At 40.1% G+C, this 13,184-nt stretch overlaps 1 protein-coding gene across 4 annotated transcripts in view; it reads left to right on the forward strand.

The window, feature by feature from the left end:
• Nucleotides 1–4,348, forward strand: part of BEX3 (brain expressed X-linked 3) — a 128,526-nt gene extending 124,178 nt beyond the window's left edge. Inside the window, exons 1-3 of one of the 4 annotated variants that reach the window (XM_011385068.2) lie at nt 2,770–2,950; nt 3,302–3,386; nt 3,735–4,348. In XM_011385068.2, coding sequence (XP_011383370.1) covers nt 3,761–4,099 — 339 coding nt within the window. In that variant the 5' untranslated portion in view covers nt 2,770–2,950; nt 3,302–3,386; nt 3,735–3,760 and the 3' untranslated portion in view covers nt 4,100–4,348. Of the gene's footprint in view, nt 1–2,769; nt 2,951–3,301; nt 3,387–3,734 lie in introns of those variants that run through there. The other 3 variants (XM_011385067.2, XM_011385065.2, XM_011385066.2) reach the window with 3 other exon arrangements.
• The last annotated feature ends 8,836 nt before the right edge of the window (nt 4,349–13,184 follow it).

Raw genomic sequence — 13,184 nt, forward strand, 5'->3', positions numbered from 1 at the left:
AAAATTAAAAAAAAGCTCAAGCAACAATTCAGCCAAAAAACAAAAAAAGTAGAAGACGACTATTTGGTGGTTTCAAACAAAAGACTTGTCTCAGATGAGTCAAAAAGACAACAACAAAACATTTAGTCACTGAAAGAAATAAAAATCTGCTCCCTAAACTTTGTATTCAATGGTTATGTTACAGTGGTTTCTCTACATTAAGGGAATTCTTTCTAGGTAATTCCTAATTTTCATAAAAACTTTTCTGTATTGCTCTAAATACAGTTCCCTGAATGAAAAGTAGTTCAGTTGTGGATGTATTCAGTCAAGAAACATTCTCAAATCACCTACTTGGTACAAAGAACTCATAGTCATTGGATATGCAAAGTAGAACGAAACAGATGTGTTTGGGGCCCTCAAAGATTTTAAAGAGAAGTTGATCTAGCTAAGGAAATAATTCCACTCTACCTACTCTTCAAATTTTGTTAGAAACCATCAAATAATGTTGAAAATTAATGAGTCAACTGTTATTGACAATTTATTAGGTTCTGTGGTAAGTACTTGATATATGTGATTTACTTCTAACCATCCCTGTCTCACAAAGGAAACATAGAGAACTTGATAAGTAATTGACCCAGTCATAAATCAAGTTAGTAGCAGAGACAGGATCTATAACAAGACATGTCTGATATCACAATTCATGTTTCTAACCAGCATCCTTTCAGTCAACATTACTAATAGTTATCTGTATGAAGAGTTAACCGTTAAACAGAATCCAGATATCACTAGCATTCCTTTAAAAGACAATTATTGAGTGTCGCTTTGTAATTTGAACTTTCAGAGCGATATATTAATATATCTGTTGCAAACACCAAGAAGGAATATGTCTGCCAAGGAGGACTCCTTGTGGTTAACTGGGCCGCAATTCACAATCAGAGTCTAGCAGCCATTGCTTACAAAGGCCTCTCACCACACACTGTACACTAAGGAACACTGCATAATAAGCTGCCAAGCCCACTGTACTGCGTTCCTCTTGGCTGAGCCCATCCTTATAAAGGAGTTCCTGGAATCGTATTTCGTCCAATGGACTGAGACATGTTCCAGTCCAATTGAAGCTGTGCAGCTATAACCTCATTTACATCTCTACCAACCAATCAGAGCAGCTCCATAATGACCAATCAGGACACACAATTCTGACCAATCAGGACAGTGCTATTTGGACCAATCAAACTGTGGAAATTTGGATTCCTCATTTGAATAAAAATGGACCGCAGAGGGACCAGGGCAGGCACTTTTACGTAGAAGTGGCCTCCCCTTTGTCTGGGGTAGCACACTTTGTTTCCACCTGAGGCTGTATTTGCCTGTTTTGCAAAATGTTCACCTGAATAAAGTCTCTCTTTTTTACCGTGGTCCGGACTGGGGACTCCTGTTGGCATTAGATTGGTGGCAGTGACTCTTCGTTGCCACTGTATAGCTCTAAAAGCACATACATGTCATTTTTATATATCTCCAAAATCTCAAATTATTTATGCACTACGCATATACTCTTCCTTTATTCAATGTGCCAGCTAATTTAGCAGGACAGGAGATTACATAGAGGTTTAGAGCCAAACATAGAGGTAATAAGCATTTTTCTGGCTTGTCTTGCCTCCGTGCACACAACTCTTTTGGTTCCTTTATCACAACCACCTACTAAATATTTTTTAAAGTAATACCACTTTCCTAAAGAGCTCTCTATTTTCTAGCTTTGATTTTTTTTTAAAAGTTATTTCAAGTTGGAGGAAGGAAAGCAAGCTTACACTCAAGGTGAGTTTCAGTCTGAAGTTTAGTCGCTTCGCGTACCCTGGCTTATTTTTAATATTTTTTGAAACATTCACATCAAAAGTCAGATAGCTTTGGAACTGACTTCTGCATAGTATATATTTAACGTCTGAGATCATTCTACGGAAGTATTTGTAGAGGTGGTTTGGACAGTTTGGAAAGAAGAGCAGGAAATAAAAAGGCTCCTTTTCTCCAAAGACTGGTATAAAGAACATCACACAAATTTACATAAAATGGCCGAGATCTGACAACTGGACTTCTTGAAAATTTACAGATCATTTTGAAAAAGCTAACTATGTTCAGGAAGATGCCTCCCTTTTCTCAAAATGAAATTCTGAAAGAAGCTAGTATGTTTTAAGTAATTTGATGTTGTATGGAGCCAGAAAAAAATATTTCCTGTGTGGTACAGGTGAACATAATTAAACAATACAAGTTCTTCATTCTGCAGAATAAAGCATTTCTTTCAAAAACTAAACCTCGCAATTTTTAGTTTTGTGAGGAACCGCGATGTTTTAAAAAAAGAAATAAAGAAATTATTGGGAAGGTTATATACAACCCGCTCTATCTCCTTGCCTCTTTCTGACACTCCCTCCTCACCCCAACCCTCATTCTAAATTTCCTAGAAGGGTATGAATTCAGGGGACGAGGTGGGCAAAGGTGGCTGTGCTTGTGCATGGCGTGTGGAGGGAGCGGGAAGGTGGCCAGCGAGAAGACGCTAGACAGCAGAAAACGACAAAAGCAAGGCCTGGGGAGGGAATGGGAGGGAATGGGAGGGGCGAAGAGTGTTGCAGACCCTCCTAGGTAAACAGAGAAGGACAAACTCCAACCACAGGGAGGTGATGCCACTTGTGGGCCCTCAGATTGGAGAAGACCGAAATGAGTGACAGGGCGGTGCTCGCTGGGGCCCCGCGCAGAAACAGGAGGAGGGGGTTGTCTGTGCGTGTGCACGAAGCGGGGGAGGGGAGGCGAGCTCCTGCAGCACTGGCCTCGGGAGTTGGGGGGCGAGCTCGTTGGTGACGCGAGGCCTTCACGTGACCTGGAGCTGCAGAGCGACGCAGCCTTCGGTGCAGTCGTCACTCCTGTTTGGGTACCAGCTCCCCGCTGCCCTGCGCACGGCGGGCTGGCATCGGGCCCGGGGAAAGCCGAGCAGGTAAGGGCCCGGGGCCGCTCGGAGACCCGGACGGCAGCCGCCCGCCAATCCCGGAGGCCGGCGCCGGAGATCAGCGCAGCGGTCCCCGCCGACTTCCTCCACCCCCGGAATTCTTGAAATAGGGACCCCCCTGGGGAGGGGTGCTGGGGCGGCAGGGTTCCAGCGAGGGCAGCAGAGCAACTCAGCGATGGAAAATCACCCCTGAGTTCCTGCAGGAATACGGTGAACCCAGAGGGTGGCCGGGGCTGGGGGGTGGGGGGAGCCGGGGCGGAGAAGGGGACTGGCGGCGGCGGGTGCACGCCCGGCGCTCGGCTGCAGCGGCTCCGGCTCCCTCACCCCGACCCTCTGCAGGTCTGCGGGTCTCTGTCAAGTGTCCAGCGGCGCACTCGCGGCGACAATCCAGAAGAGGAGGAGGAGACAGCAAGGATAGGCCCAGGTGGGTGTGGGGGACCGTGGCGGGGTTGGGGGGAGGCGGGCGCAGGGTTCAGTTTGAGACGCCCCCCCCCAAGTTCCCCGTTCCCCGTTCCCCGTCCCCAGTCCTCCATTTTGGTGTCTGTCGAGCTCTGGGAAAGAATTCTGGGAAGGGAAAAATGGTGGGCTTTGGGGGAAGGAGGGAAAAGGAGAACAGGAGGGAAGGGCTCGAATTGGAGGCCCGCTAGAGGGCGCGCGACTCTCGTAAGGGGGAAAAAAATTTTAAACCTTTGATATCAGGGCTCTGAATCCTACTGGTTAGTGCACCAAAGCATTTAGTCTCTCCTTGCCTTTGTCTTACTTGTGTTCAAAGAAAAACAACCAGGAAAAAATCTCATCATGGCAAATATCCACCAGGAAAACGAAGAAATGGAGCAGCACATGCAGAATGGAGAGGAAGACCGCCGTTTGGGAGGGGTCGAAGGCCACCAGCCAGCAGGAAATAATAGACGGGGACAGGCTCGCCGACTTGCCCCTAACTTCCGATGGGCCATACCCAATAGGCAGGTCAATGATGGGATGGGTGGAGATGGAGATGATATGGAAATGTTCATGGAGGAGATGAGAGAAATCAGGAGAAAACTTAGGGAGCTGCAGTTGAGGAATTGTCTGCGTATCCTTATGGAGGAGCTCTCTAATCACCATGACCATCACGATGAATTTTGCCTTATGCCTTAACTCCTGCCATTTTCTGTGAGAATAATACTGTGATTCCCACTGTTGTTTTCTTATTTCTTACATTTCCTGATACTGCCTTTACTGATCTGTTTGCTGTGAACCTTATGTTCATGTGTCAGGTGGGTTCTGTATTACCAGCTTCTAATCTGAGATTGCCTTGACACCCAGTCTTAAGTTTCTGTCAACAGTAGTTTCACCCATTTGCATGGAAAAAATGTAAAGTTAATAAAGCAATTAAAAAGCAATTTATACATTTATTGTCTTATTGAAAAACATATACGAACCCTCTAAAAAATCGGAATCAAATCCCCAGGGTGTTAACTGGGGCACGTTTCTCTGTGGTCAGATAATATGTGAGTCCTTTTCCTTTAATTATCGAGTTTTAGAAGCAATGAAAACAATTTTTCAACGAGTCTGAATGTATTACAGGTACATAATAACTGGTTCAACAAACTTAAAGAGGAGTGAACTTTATCTTCAAGTCTAAGCTGGAGGAATAAACCCTTTAGTACAGATACATTCCTTTTAAGAATCAGTCTTCTCTACTGTAAAATGGGGAATAATGCTTGCTTTACAGGGCTGCTGGGTGGAATAGATGAGGTGTGGAACTCTGTTGGGCTACTTCCTGTGCACTCCCCAGCATTTAATGGGACCCTGACCTGCATCAGGTATGTGGGAAGGACTAAAGGGAATTTTCACTGGTTGTCAAGTCCAGAGGGCAAAAATAGGTGGGTTCTACCTTGCCATTCCTTTGATATTTGCGATTGTTGTTGCTGATGTGCTAGAATCCTCAAGATAAACCCAGATGTCTCTGGAGTCCCTGGTGAGCTAAATCGCCCTTTGACTCCTGTAGAAGTGTGGAGAATGCCTTTCTCGTCACTTTAGAGTTAAATTTATCCAACTGAACATCATTCCCATGGTTCTTGGTCTTACCTTAGTTCTTAACAAAATAGCCCTTTTTTGGTTTTTATGCCCCTCTTCAAAGAACTCAGACATGAACACACTGGGGCCTAACTCAGGAGATACATCTAGATGTCTCAGTATAGTCTGTCCAGGATGGTGTGTCCAGAATAGCACTACTTGAAATGACCAAAACAAGCTGAAAGTTTTGTTTTGTCTGTGTTTCTTCCCTTTGTGGAGATTTTCTCAAAAGAGCATCTGGGCAGGCCTGCCCAACCAGTTTGACAGACTTACCCAGAAGACATGTAAATTACATTAGGGGAACACATTTTATAGCTGAAACATTCCCATTTCTAGCCTTTCCACACCTGAAACATGAAACTGCTTTGAAAGTTCCTAAAAACATTACTAAATATTTGGCATTATCAGTTTTATGTGAGTGTGTGCCCTTCTCAAGACAAACGTTTTGTCTTAATCACCGTTGAGCTCAGTTTCTAGTGTAGTGCCTGACATATTTAATTATTAATTGTTTTGATTGATAATAAACTATATGGAGTTTGGAACCCATAAATGCTGCTCCTAACTGTCCTTTATAATTAAATGGCCTAAGACAAGTAATTACTTACCTGGAAAGTACTACTTTTAATTTCCAAAGGAACATAGCAAGAAAATTCTCTAAACTAAAATCTATAGTTTTTTATTTTGAACCTTGTATATGCTAGTGTTTATGTAAACACAGACCACTTACCTGCATCACCTAGGGAAAATGTTAAAAATGCTGACACTTGGGTGCCCTTCCTACTCTCAATCCCCATTGTCATTCCCAAATCACCTGATCAGGAAATGACTGTTCTTCAGGAGATTGTGATGCATCTGAGTTTTGACAGCACAAGCATAGAAAAACACTGACAGTGATTATACTATTTCATAAACATTAGGATCTAAATTACCTTGTTTGATACCACAGTGAACATACCTTTCCAAAATAACAAGATTTCTAAATTTGAATTTCAATAAACAATGCGTATGTCTATATTTAAGCCAGTACATTTTTCTTCCCAAATATCCTATTAAATGAATGCATTATGAATCTATTATTAATAATAAATTTATAATAATTATAAAATTATTAAGTAAGTTAGGCATGTATTTCTATGCAAGCCTGTGCCCTTTTACAATGATTTTTGTGTTAATCACCCTGGAACTTAGTTTCTAGCACAGTGCCTAATGCGATGGATATTTAATTATTATTTTATTAATTATTAATGTTAAATAAACAACTTTAATTTATCTAAAGTAATATATAACAACAATATTGAGTGTTATGGTTGGTTTATTTATGCTCATTTTAAAAATTTTAATGAGAAACATTTTTAAATGTAATACTTTTTATAATTATGTAACATAAAATCATTGTACATATTTGGATTATGCAGACGATAGAAGGAATATAAACAACCCCATAATCCAATCATCCAAAGAAAATACTTTTATAAAATTTTTTTATCATTATCCTTTATTCAGTTATGATAAAGCCAGGCTCAGAACCTCTTAAGACGAATGCTTCCTCTTGCAAAGCCCCTGCCAATGCGACATGTTTAGTTTATGTTTGTTTTATTTTATTTATTTATTTTTTTACAGTGAAAAATTTTTATATTTAGAATTAGCCAACTGGACCCAGTTTAGATGATCCCAGTTTTGTTGGCAACATTCAAAGCATCATAGCCAGTTGCACATGTGCCTTCTCTCCATGAGGCCTGATCAGAGTGTTGATTTTGGCCATGTCAATGTCATTGAGCTTTTTCACAGCCTGTTTGTTTTCATGTTTGTTGGCCTTGACATCCACAATGAACACAAATGTATTGTTGTATTGTCTTCTTCATGGCTGACTGGGTAGTCGAGGGAACTTGATGATGGCACAGTGGTCAATTTTGTTTCTCTTGGGGGCGCTCTGCCGAGGATATTTGGGTTGCCTCCGGAGCTACAGTATCTTGGGCCGTCTGAAGGTGGGTGACATGTGTATCTTCTATTTTTTTGTGGCTGTGGACGCCTTTCAACACTACTTTCTTTGCCTTCAAAGCCTTTGCTTTGGCTTTGGGAGGAGCAGGGACTTCCTTCTTGGCTTTTGGTGCCATCTTCGTGAAAAGGTGTTTGTTTTATTTTATATCTCTCCTCTCCACTCATCAAATATAATTAGATCACATTTGACTAACTTTCAGTTAGCTCCTGATTTTCAAAACTGAAAATAACAGTTACCACCTTTCAACAAGTCCACTCTCACTTGGCAAATTTGGGAACATTAAGTGAATCCATTTATTTATACAGCAGGGCAGAACTATTTAATTTTGAAACTTAAAAGTAGAGAAAACACTGGATTACGTGAATGAAATGTAAAAGATCCCATTTTAAAATTTTTAAGCAGATAGCATGTAATTATCTCATGCATAACCAGTTGGAAGGCTTTCGAAGCAATACATATAACCAAATAAATAAGGCATTCGTATAAATGTAAAACTCTTAATATTTATTTGTACATTCGACTTTGCCCCAAACATTGTTTTAAAAGTTACAGTTACTGTTTAGAAATTTATTCTTTCCTTTAACTAATGAGATGTATTTTCTATTTAGTGAAACTAAACTTTGATGAATTTAATGTGAAGAGAAATCTTCAGATGTATGCCAATTAAAAAAATAATCATTTTCCCACAAATGAAAAGAGCTTTATTGTGTTTTTGATTGTAAAATATAAATTCTAAAGTGGTTTTTATTGTTGCTTTGGAACAGAAGAGAAAATGTATTAAGAAAATTGTTAAAAACAATAGTAATCTAAATAATAACCTCTATTAAAGTTTGATTTTTAAAAGAGGAAGCAAACTAAATGTGTCAATTTAAAGACAGTGAAAAGCTTGAAAACTTTTTGAATAAGCAACAACAAACAAAAATAATGAATTTCAAATACTTCTGAATCCTTTAGCTAGTAATGTGAACTTAGTAGTTGCTACCATGAAAGTTCATTTTACTCTGTTCATTGGTAAAATGGAGATAATCATTTCCAGGGCTGCTGTGAGAACCAAAAGAAGTAAAGAGCATGTAAACTGTGTTTAACTGCTTCTTATATTCATCTGCACATGCAAGACCCAAATCCTTCAGATTCCCCTCAGTATTTTGGAAGTAACATCCAAACTATGTGTCACAAGCCAACTCCATTCCTCTACTGTGGTAAGCCACTCCCACCTCCCCTCCTCCTGCCATCACTACAGATTTCTCTGGACAACTCAGTGTGTCAGTATTCCAGTTTGTCTCCTATAGAGCTGTGTGTAAAGGTATTCTACCTGACTTAGAGTTGTTCTGGCTTAGGTGAGTACTATCTTAATGATGCCTGGACCATGGATGGCATTATTATTTTTGTCAAAAAGACCTTTTTCTCAGTACATGTTTTGGGTTTTGTGTGTGTGTGTGTACAACCAATCCTCTCTTCTCCATAGCATTCAGCAGATATTAGGGGCTCAGTCTGGTTTTTATTCACTCTGACAATCTCTGCCATGTAATTAGAGGGCTTAGACCATTTCCATTTAACATGATTATCAGTATGGTTGTCCCACAACTCGGTAATGCTCTATTCATTTTCTTTTTCCAGCTTTATTGAAATATAGACAATTAGTTGCTTCTATTTACATTGTACAATTCAATGAGTTTTTTTTTTCAATTATAGTTGGCATACAATAATATATCAGTTTCAGTTGTACACCCTGGTAATCAGAGATCCACATAACTCTCAAAGCGATCACACCACTAAATCTAGTACCCCTCTTCCCCCTTACATATTTATTACAACATTAACCATCTTTCCCATGCTATATTCTACATCTCCATGTCTGTTCTGCAACTATCCATTTGTACCTCTTAATCCCCTTGCCGGTTTCTTTTTGCCATCCTCCCAACCCCCCTCCCATCTGGTAGCCCTCAAAATATCTGTATCTGTGAGTTTATTTTCTCTTTTGTTGTTTTAGATGATGATGATTTTCTTCTTTAGATTCCACATGTACGTGAAATCATGCAATGTCTGTCTTTCTCTGACCTATTTCATTCAGCACAATACCTTCTAGGACCATCAAGGCAATATCTTTTTCCATCTCCTTCCTTTTAGTCTATGCGTGTCTTTTAATCTGAAGTGAGTCTCTTGTAGGCAGCATATGTAGGGGTCTTGTTTTCTTATCCTTTCAGCCACTCTATCTTTTGGTATGAGCACTTAATTCTTTTCTATATGCAGAACTTGTTGATAGGAATGTAGTTATTACCATTCTTTATTCCTGTTTTTGATACATGTTTTTTTCTTCTTAAAGAAGTTCTTCCAGCAATTCCTGTAATACTGGCTTGGTGTTCATAAATTCCCTTAGCTTCTTTTTGTCTGGGAAGTTCTTCATCTGTCCTTTAACTCTAAATGACAGCTTTGCTGGATAAAGAATTCTTGGTTGTAGATCCTGGGTTTTCATCACGTTGAATATTTTGTGCCAAGCCCTTCTATCCTGCATGGTTTCTTTTGAGAAAACAGCTGTCAGACTTATGGTGCTCCCTTGTAGGTAAATAACTGCTTTTCACTTGCTTCTTTTAAGATTCTCTCTTTGTATTTAACCTTTAGCATTTTAATGGTCATATGTCTTGGTGTGGGCCTCTTTGGGTTCCTCTTTCTTGGGACTCTCTGACTTCCTGGGGTTTTATGTGTATTTCTCTCACCAGGTGAGGGAAGTTTTCCAACATTATTTCTTCAAATAGCTCTTCAACATCTCGTTTCCCGTCAGGTACCACAATGACACGGATATTTTTTACATTTAATAGTGTCCCATAGGCTCCTTAAATTATTATTATAATCTTGGCTTCTTTTTTCTTGACATTCTGATTGAATGTCCTCAGCTTCCTCATCCTCTATATTGGTGGTCTGATCTTCTTTTTTATCCACTCTGTTTATTCCATCTAGTATACTCTTCATCTCAGATTATGTGTTCTTCATTTCTGACTGGTTCTCTTTTATAATTTCCATTTCCATTTTTATCTCTTTGTGAAAGTTCTCACTGAGTTCATCTACACTTCCCCTAAATTCATTGAGCATCTTTATAACCAGTGTTTTGAACTCTGCATCTGTTAGATTGCTTGACTCCATTATTTCTGGATCTCTGTTCTGTTCTCTCATGTAGTTTCTGCTTCTTTGCCTTCCCATTTTGGCTGCCTTTCCATGTCTGTTTCTATGTACTAAGCAAAGCTCCTAAGTCTCTCAGTCTTATTAGTATGGATTTGTGAAGTAAGTGTCCAGTAGCATAGTCCTGAGAGGGGATCAAGTGCAGGCCAAATTCGGCCCAAGCCTCTGCCCCTCCTGAGCTACCCGTTAAGATTCAGCAAGCAATGCACAGATGCTGTGCTTGTAGTTGCCTCAAAAGGCCACACCACAAACCGAGGCCAGCTGCCACCAGTATGAGACTTGGTACTGTTCAGCAAGGAGTACCTGACTCGCCAAAGACACACCTGGATGTGGCTTGGGTAGGGCCACAAGTTGGGGGAGGCGGTATGTCAGGCAATCCTCTGGGCAGAGCAATCTCTATTATCCAATTTGATGACTTCATGGCTATGGCGGCGCTGTGTCCACACAGTGGGAGTGGGGAGGGCTCAACAGAGGAACAATGGATAACGCTGGCACTTCTGCCAGGGAGAGATCTTTGCCTCAGGCCTTCACTTCAACAACTCAATGTCCCCCTGGAAGTCCCTGGTGTCCCCCGAGCAGCCACCCCAGTGCTGGTGCTCAGAGCGAGGAGGTCTGTCACCGTGAAAGTCCACTCACGGACGTGGCCCCTTTAAGAGGCGTCTGCCGCTGCCATTGCCTCCATCCTACTCAGTTGCTTGGGACCGGGCAGCCTCACATCCTCGCCCCATCCTACCTCCAGCTGTTGCAGGGTGATTTCTTATCTTAGGGCTTGTTTGTCTAGATCCCAGGCGACTCTCCTTACTGTTTGTTCTGTGTTTCTGTCATATCTTTGATTTGGTTGCAAGAGGGATGAAATCCTCTATCTGCTATGCCATTCTTTTTTTTTACTCTCCTCTCTATTCATTCTTTTTTCCAGTTTGTTCTGTTTCATTTTGAATTGTTTCTATTCCTATGTCTTTGAGTTCAATAATCTTTTCTTTTGCCATGTCTAATTTGCAATTAACCCCATCTAACATATTTTTCATTTCAGACATTGTAGTTTTTATCTATAGATGTTCAATTTGAGGCTTTTATATATTTTTTATATTCCATGTCTCCACTAAACATATTCAGTCTTCTCTCCAGCTTCTTGAACACATGCAATGCAGTTATAATATCTGTTTTAATGCCCTTGTCTAATTCTACCATCTTTGTAATTTCTTGATAAGTTGTGATTGATTTTTCTTCTGATGATGCATTAGGTTTTCCTGCTGCTTTGCATGCCTCGTGATTGTTGATTGGATGGTAGACATTGTGATTTTTATCTATTGATTGCCAGATATTTTTTTTATCCCAGTAAACATATTGATTTCTATTCTGGGACATAGTTAAGTTGCTTGTAAACAGTTTGACGTTTTTAGGTTCTTGATTTTTCACTTTTGTAAAGCAAGACTCGAGTAGTGTTTAGTTTAGGGTTAATCATATCCCACTAAAGAGGAAAAACCCTCTGAGTACTCTGGTTTATATCCCATGAATTATGAGGTCTTCAAGTCTGGCTAGTAGGAACATGCTCTATTCCCAAATATGTGTGAACTTAAGAAAATTGTTCCCTTTAATCATTTGGGGTAATTCTTTTCCTGCTCTGGGGTAGTTTCCTCGCAGGCATGTAATGACCAATACTCAGGTAAATATTCAAGGGGGATCCTCTGCAGATCTCCTAAATTCTTTCTCTGTGAACTCTTTCTTTCGTGGTACTCTGTCCTGCAAACCTTAGCTGCCTTAGATTCCCCAGATTCTCAACTTCTTATCCTAAGCTGTGGGAAACCACTGGGTTCTCTCTGAATTACTAGTCTCTGCATTGAGGCCTTAAAACTTTCTCCAGGAAGTAGGTTGGGGCAATCATAAGAATAACCTCATTTGTTTCCAGTCTCTCACAGATGGCTTACCTCTGTTGCCTGATGTCCAGTGTCTTGAGAACAGTTGGCTCATAGATTTAATCCAGTTTATTAAGTTTGGAAGGTAATACCAGTTTCTCTTACTCTATACTGGACAGGAGCAGAAATCCTGATATATTTTGAATAAATGCTTAAGGTGGCCATTGTGACTATGGACACCCTCAGGTCTTTAGCCCTGTTCTACCCTTGATTAAAGAACAAGCAAGTCACTTCATTTCCTTAGAGGCAAAGACTTGCATTTCCCAAGGAACCTAGCAGGAGCAGGATGACGTAGCAAACTAAAACATGAATAAAAATTTTGCATTGTAACTTAAAAGAAAAAAATGCACTAGATACTTGTTAAAAACAGCAAGGAAGACTTTACTCAAGACTGTTGCAACAGGGATCAAAAGTTTTGCAATAGAGGAGAGAGACTGAATTCAAGAAAGTAAGGTGTATAACTATATATGGGAATATGCACACACAAATAGAAAAAAACATAAAAGAATCCATGACTGATGACATTTGGGAATGGATGTGTGATTAAAGGTAATTTTTTTTGTTATTTTCTTCAATGGCAGTTATTTTATTTTTTTGTACAGTTCTAATCGTATTGCCATTAAAATAATTCTGAATATATACGTTATCACGTTCATTTGGAATATGCAGAAAAACGATAACAATATTCATAACATACTTTCAGTGTGCACCATGTTCCAGTGTCCTAAGCTATTTACAGGTACTGATCAATCCATTCTTCAAAAGAAACCTGTGAGGGCTATACTATCAATGTCCCCACCCTACATAGGAGGAAGCCGAGGAACATAGAAGTTAAACAAATTGCCAGAGGTTGTACAGCTACTAAGTTGCAAAGCCTGGATGTAGCCAAAACTGCTGGGCTCCAGAATCAGTGTGCTCAACCTCTCAAAAAACAAATAATAAATCCATTAAAACACTGATTAGAACAGCTGGAGACAGTTACATATTTTCTTAAATATAATTTTTTAAATTGTTGTTTTTCTAGATATTTTAGTAGTGGCAAATCCCAACCTTATTGTTTCTTCTAAAGGGAGCTGTG

Source organism: Pteropus vampyrus, unplaced genomic scaffold (assembly GCF_000151845.1).
Source record: "Pteropus vampyrus isolate Shadow unplaced genomic scaffold, Pvam_2.0 Scaffold653, whole genome shotgun sequence".
NCBI lineage: Eukaryota > Metazoa > Chordata > Mammalia > Chiroptera > Pteropodidae > Pteropus > Pteropus vampyrus.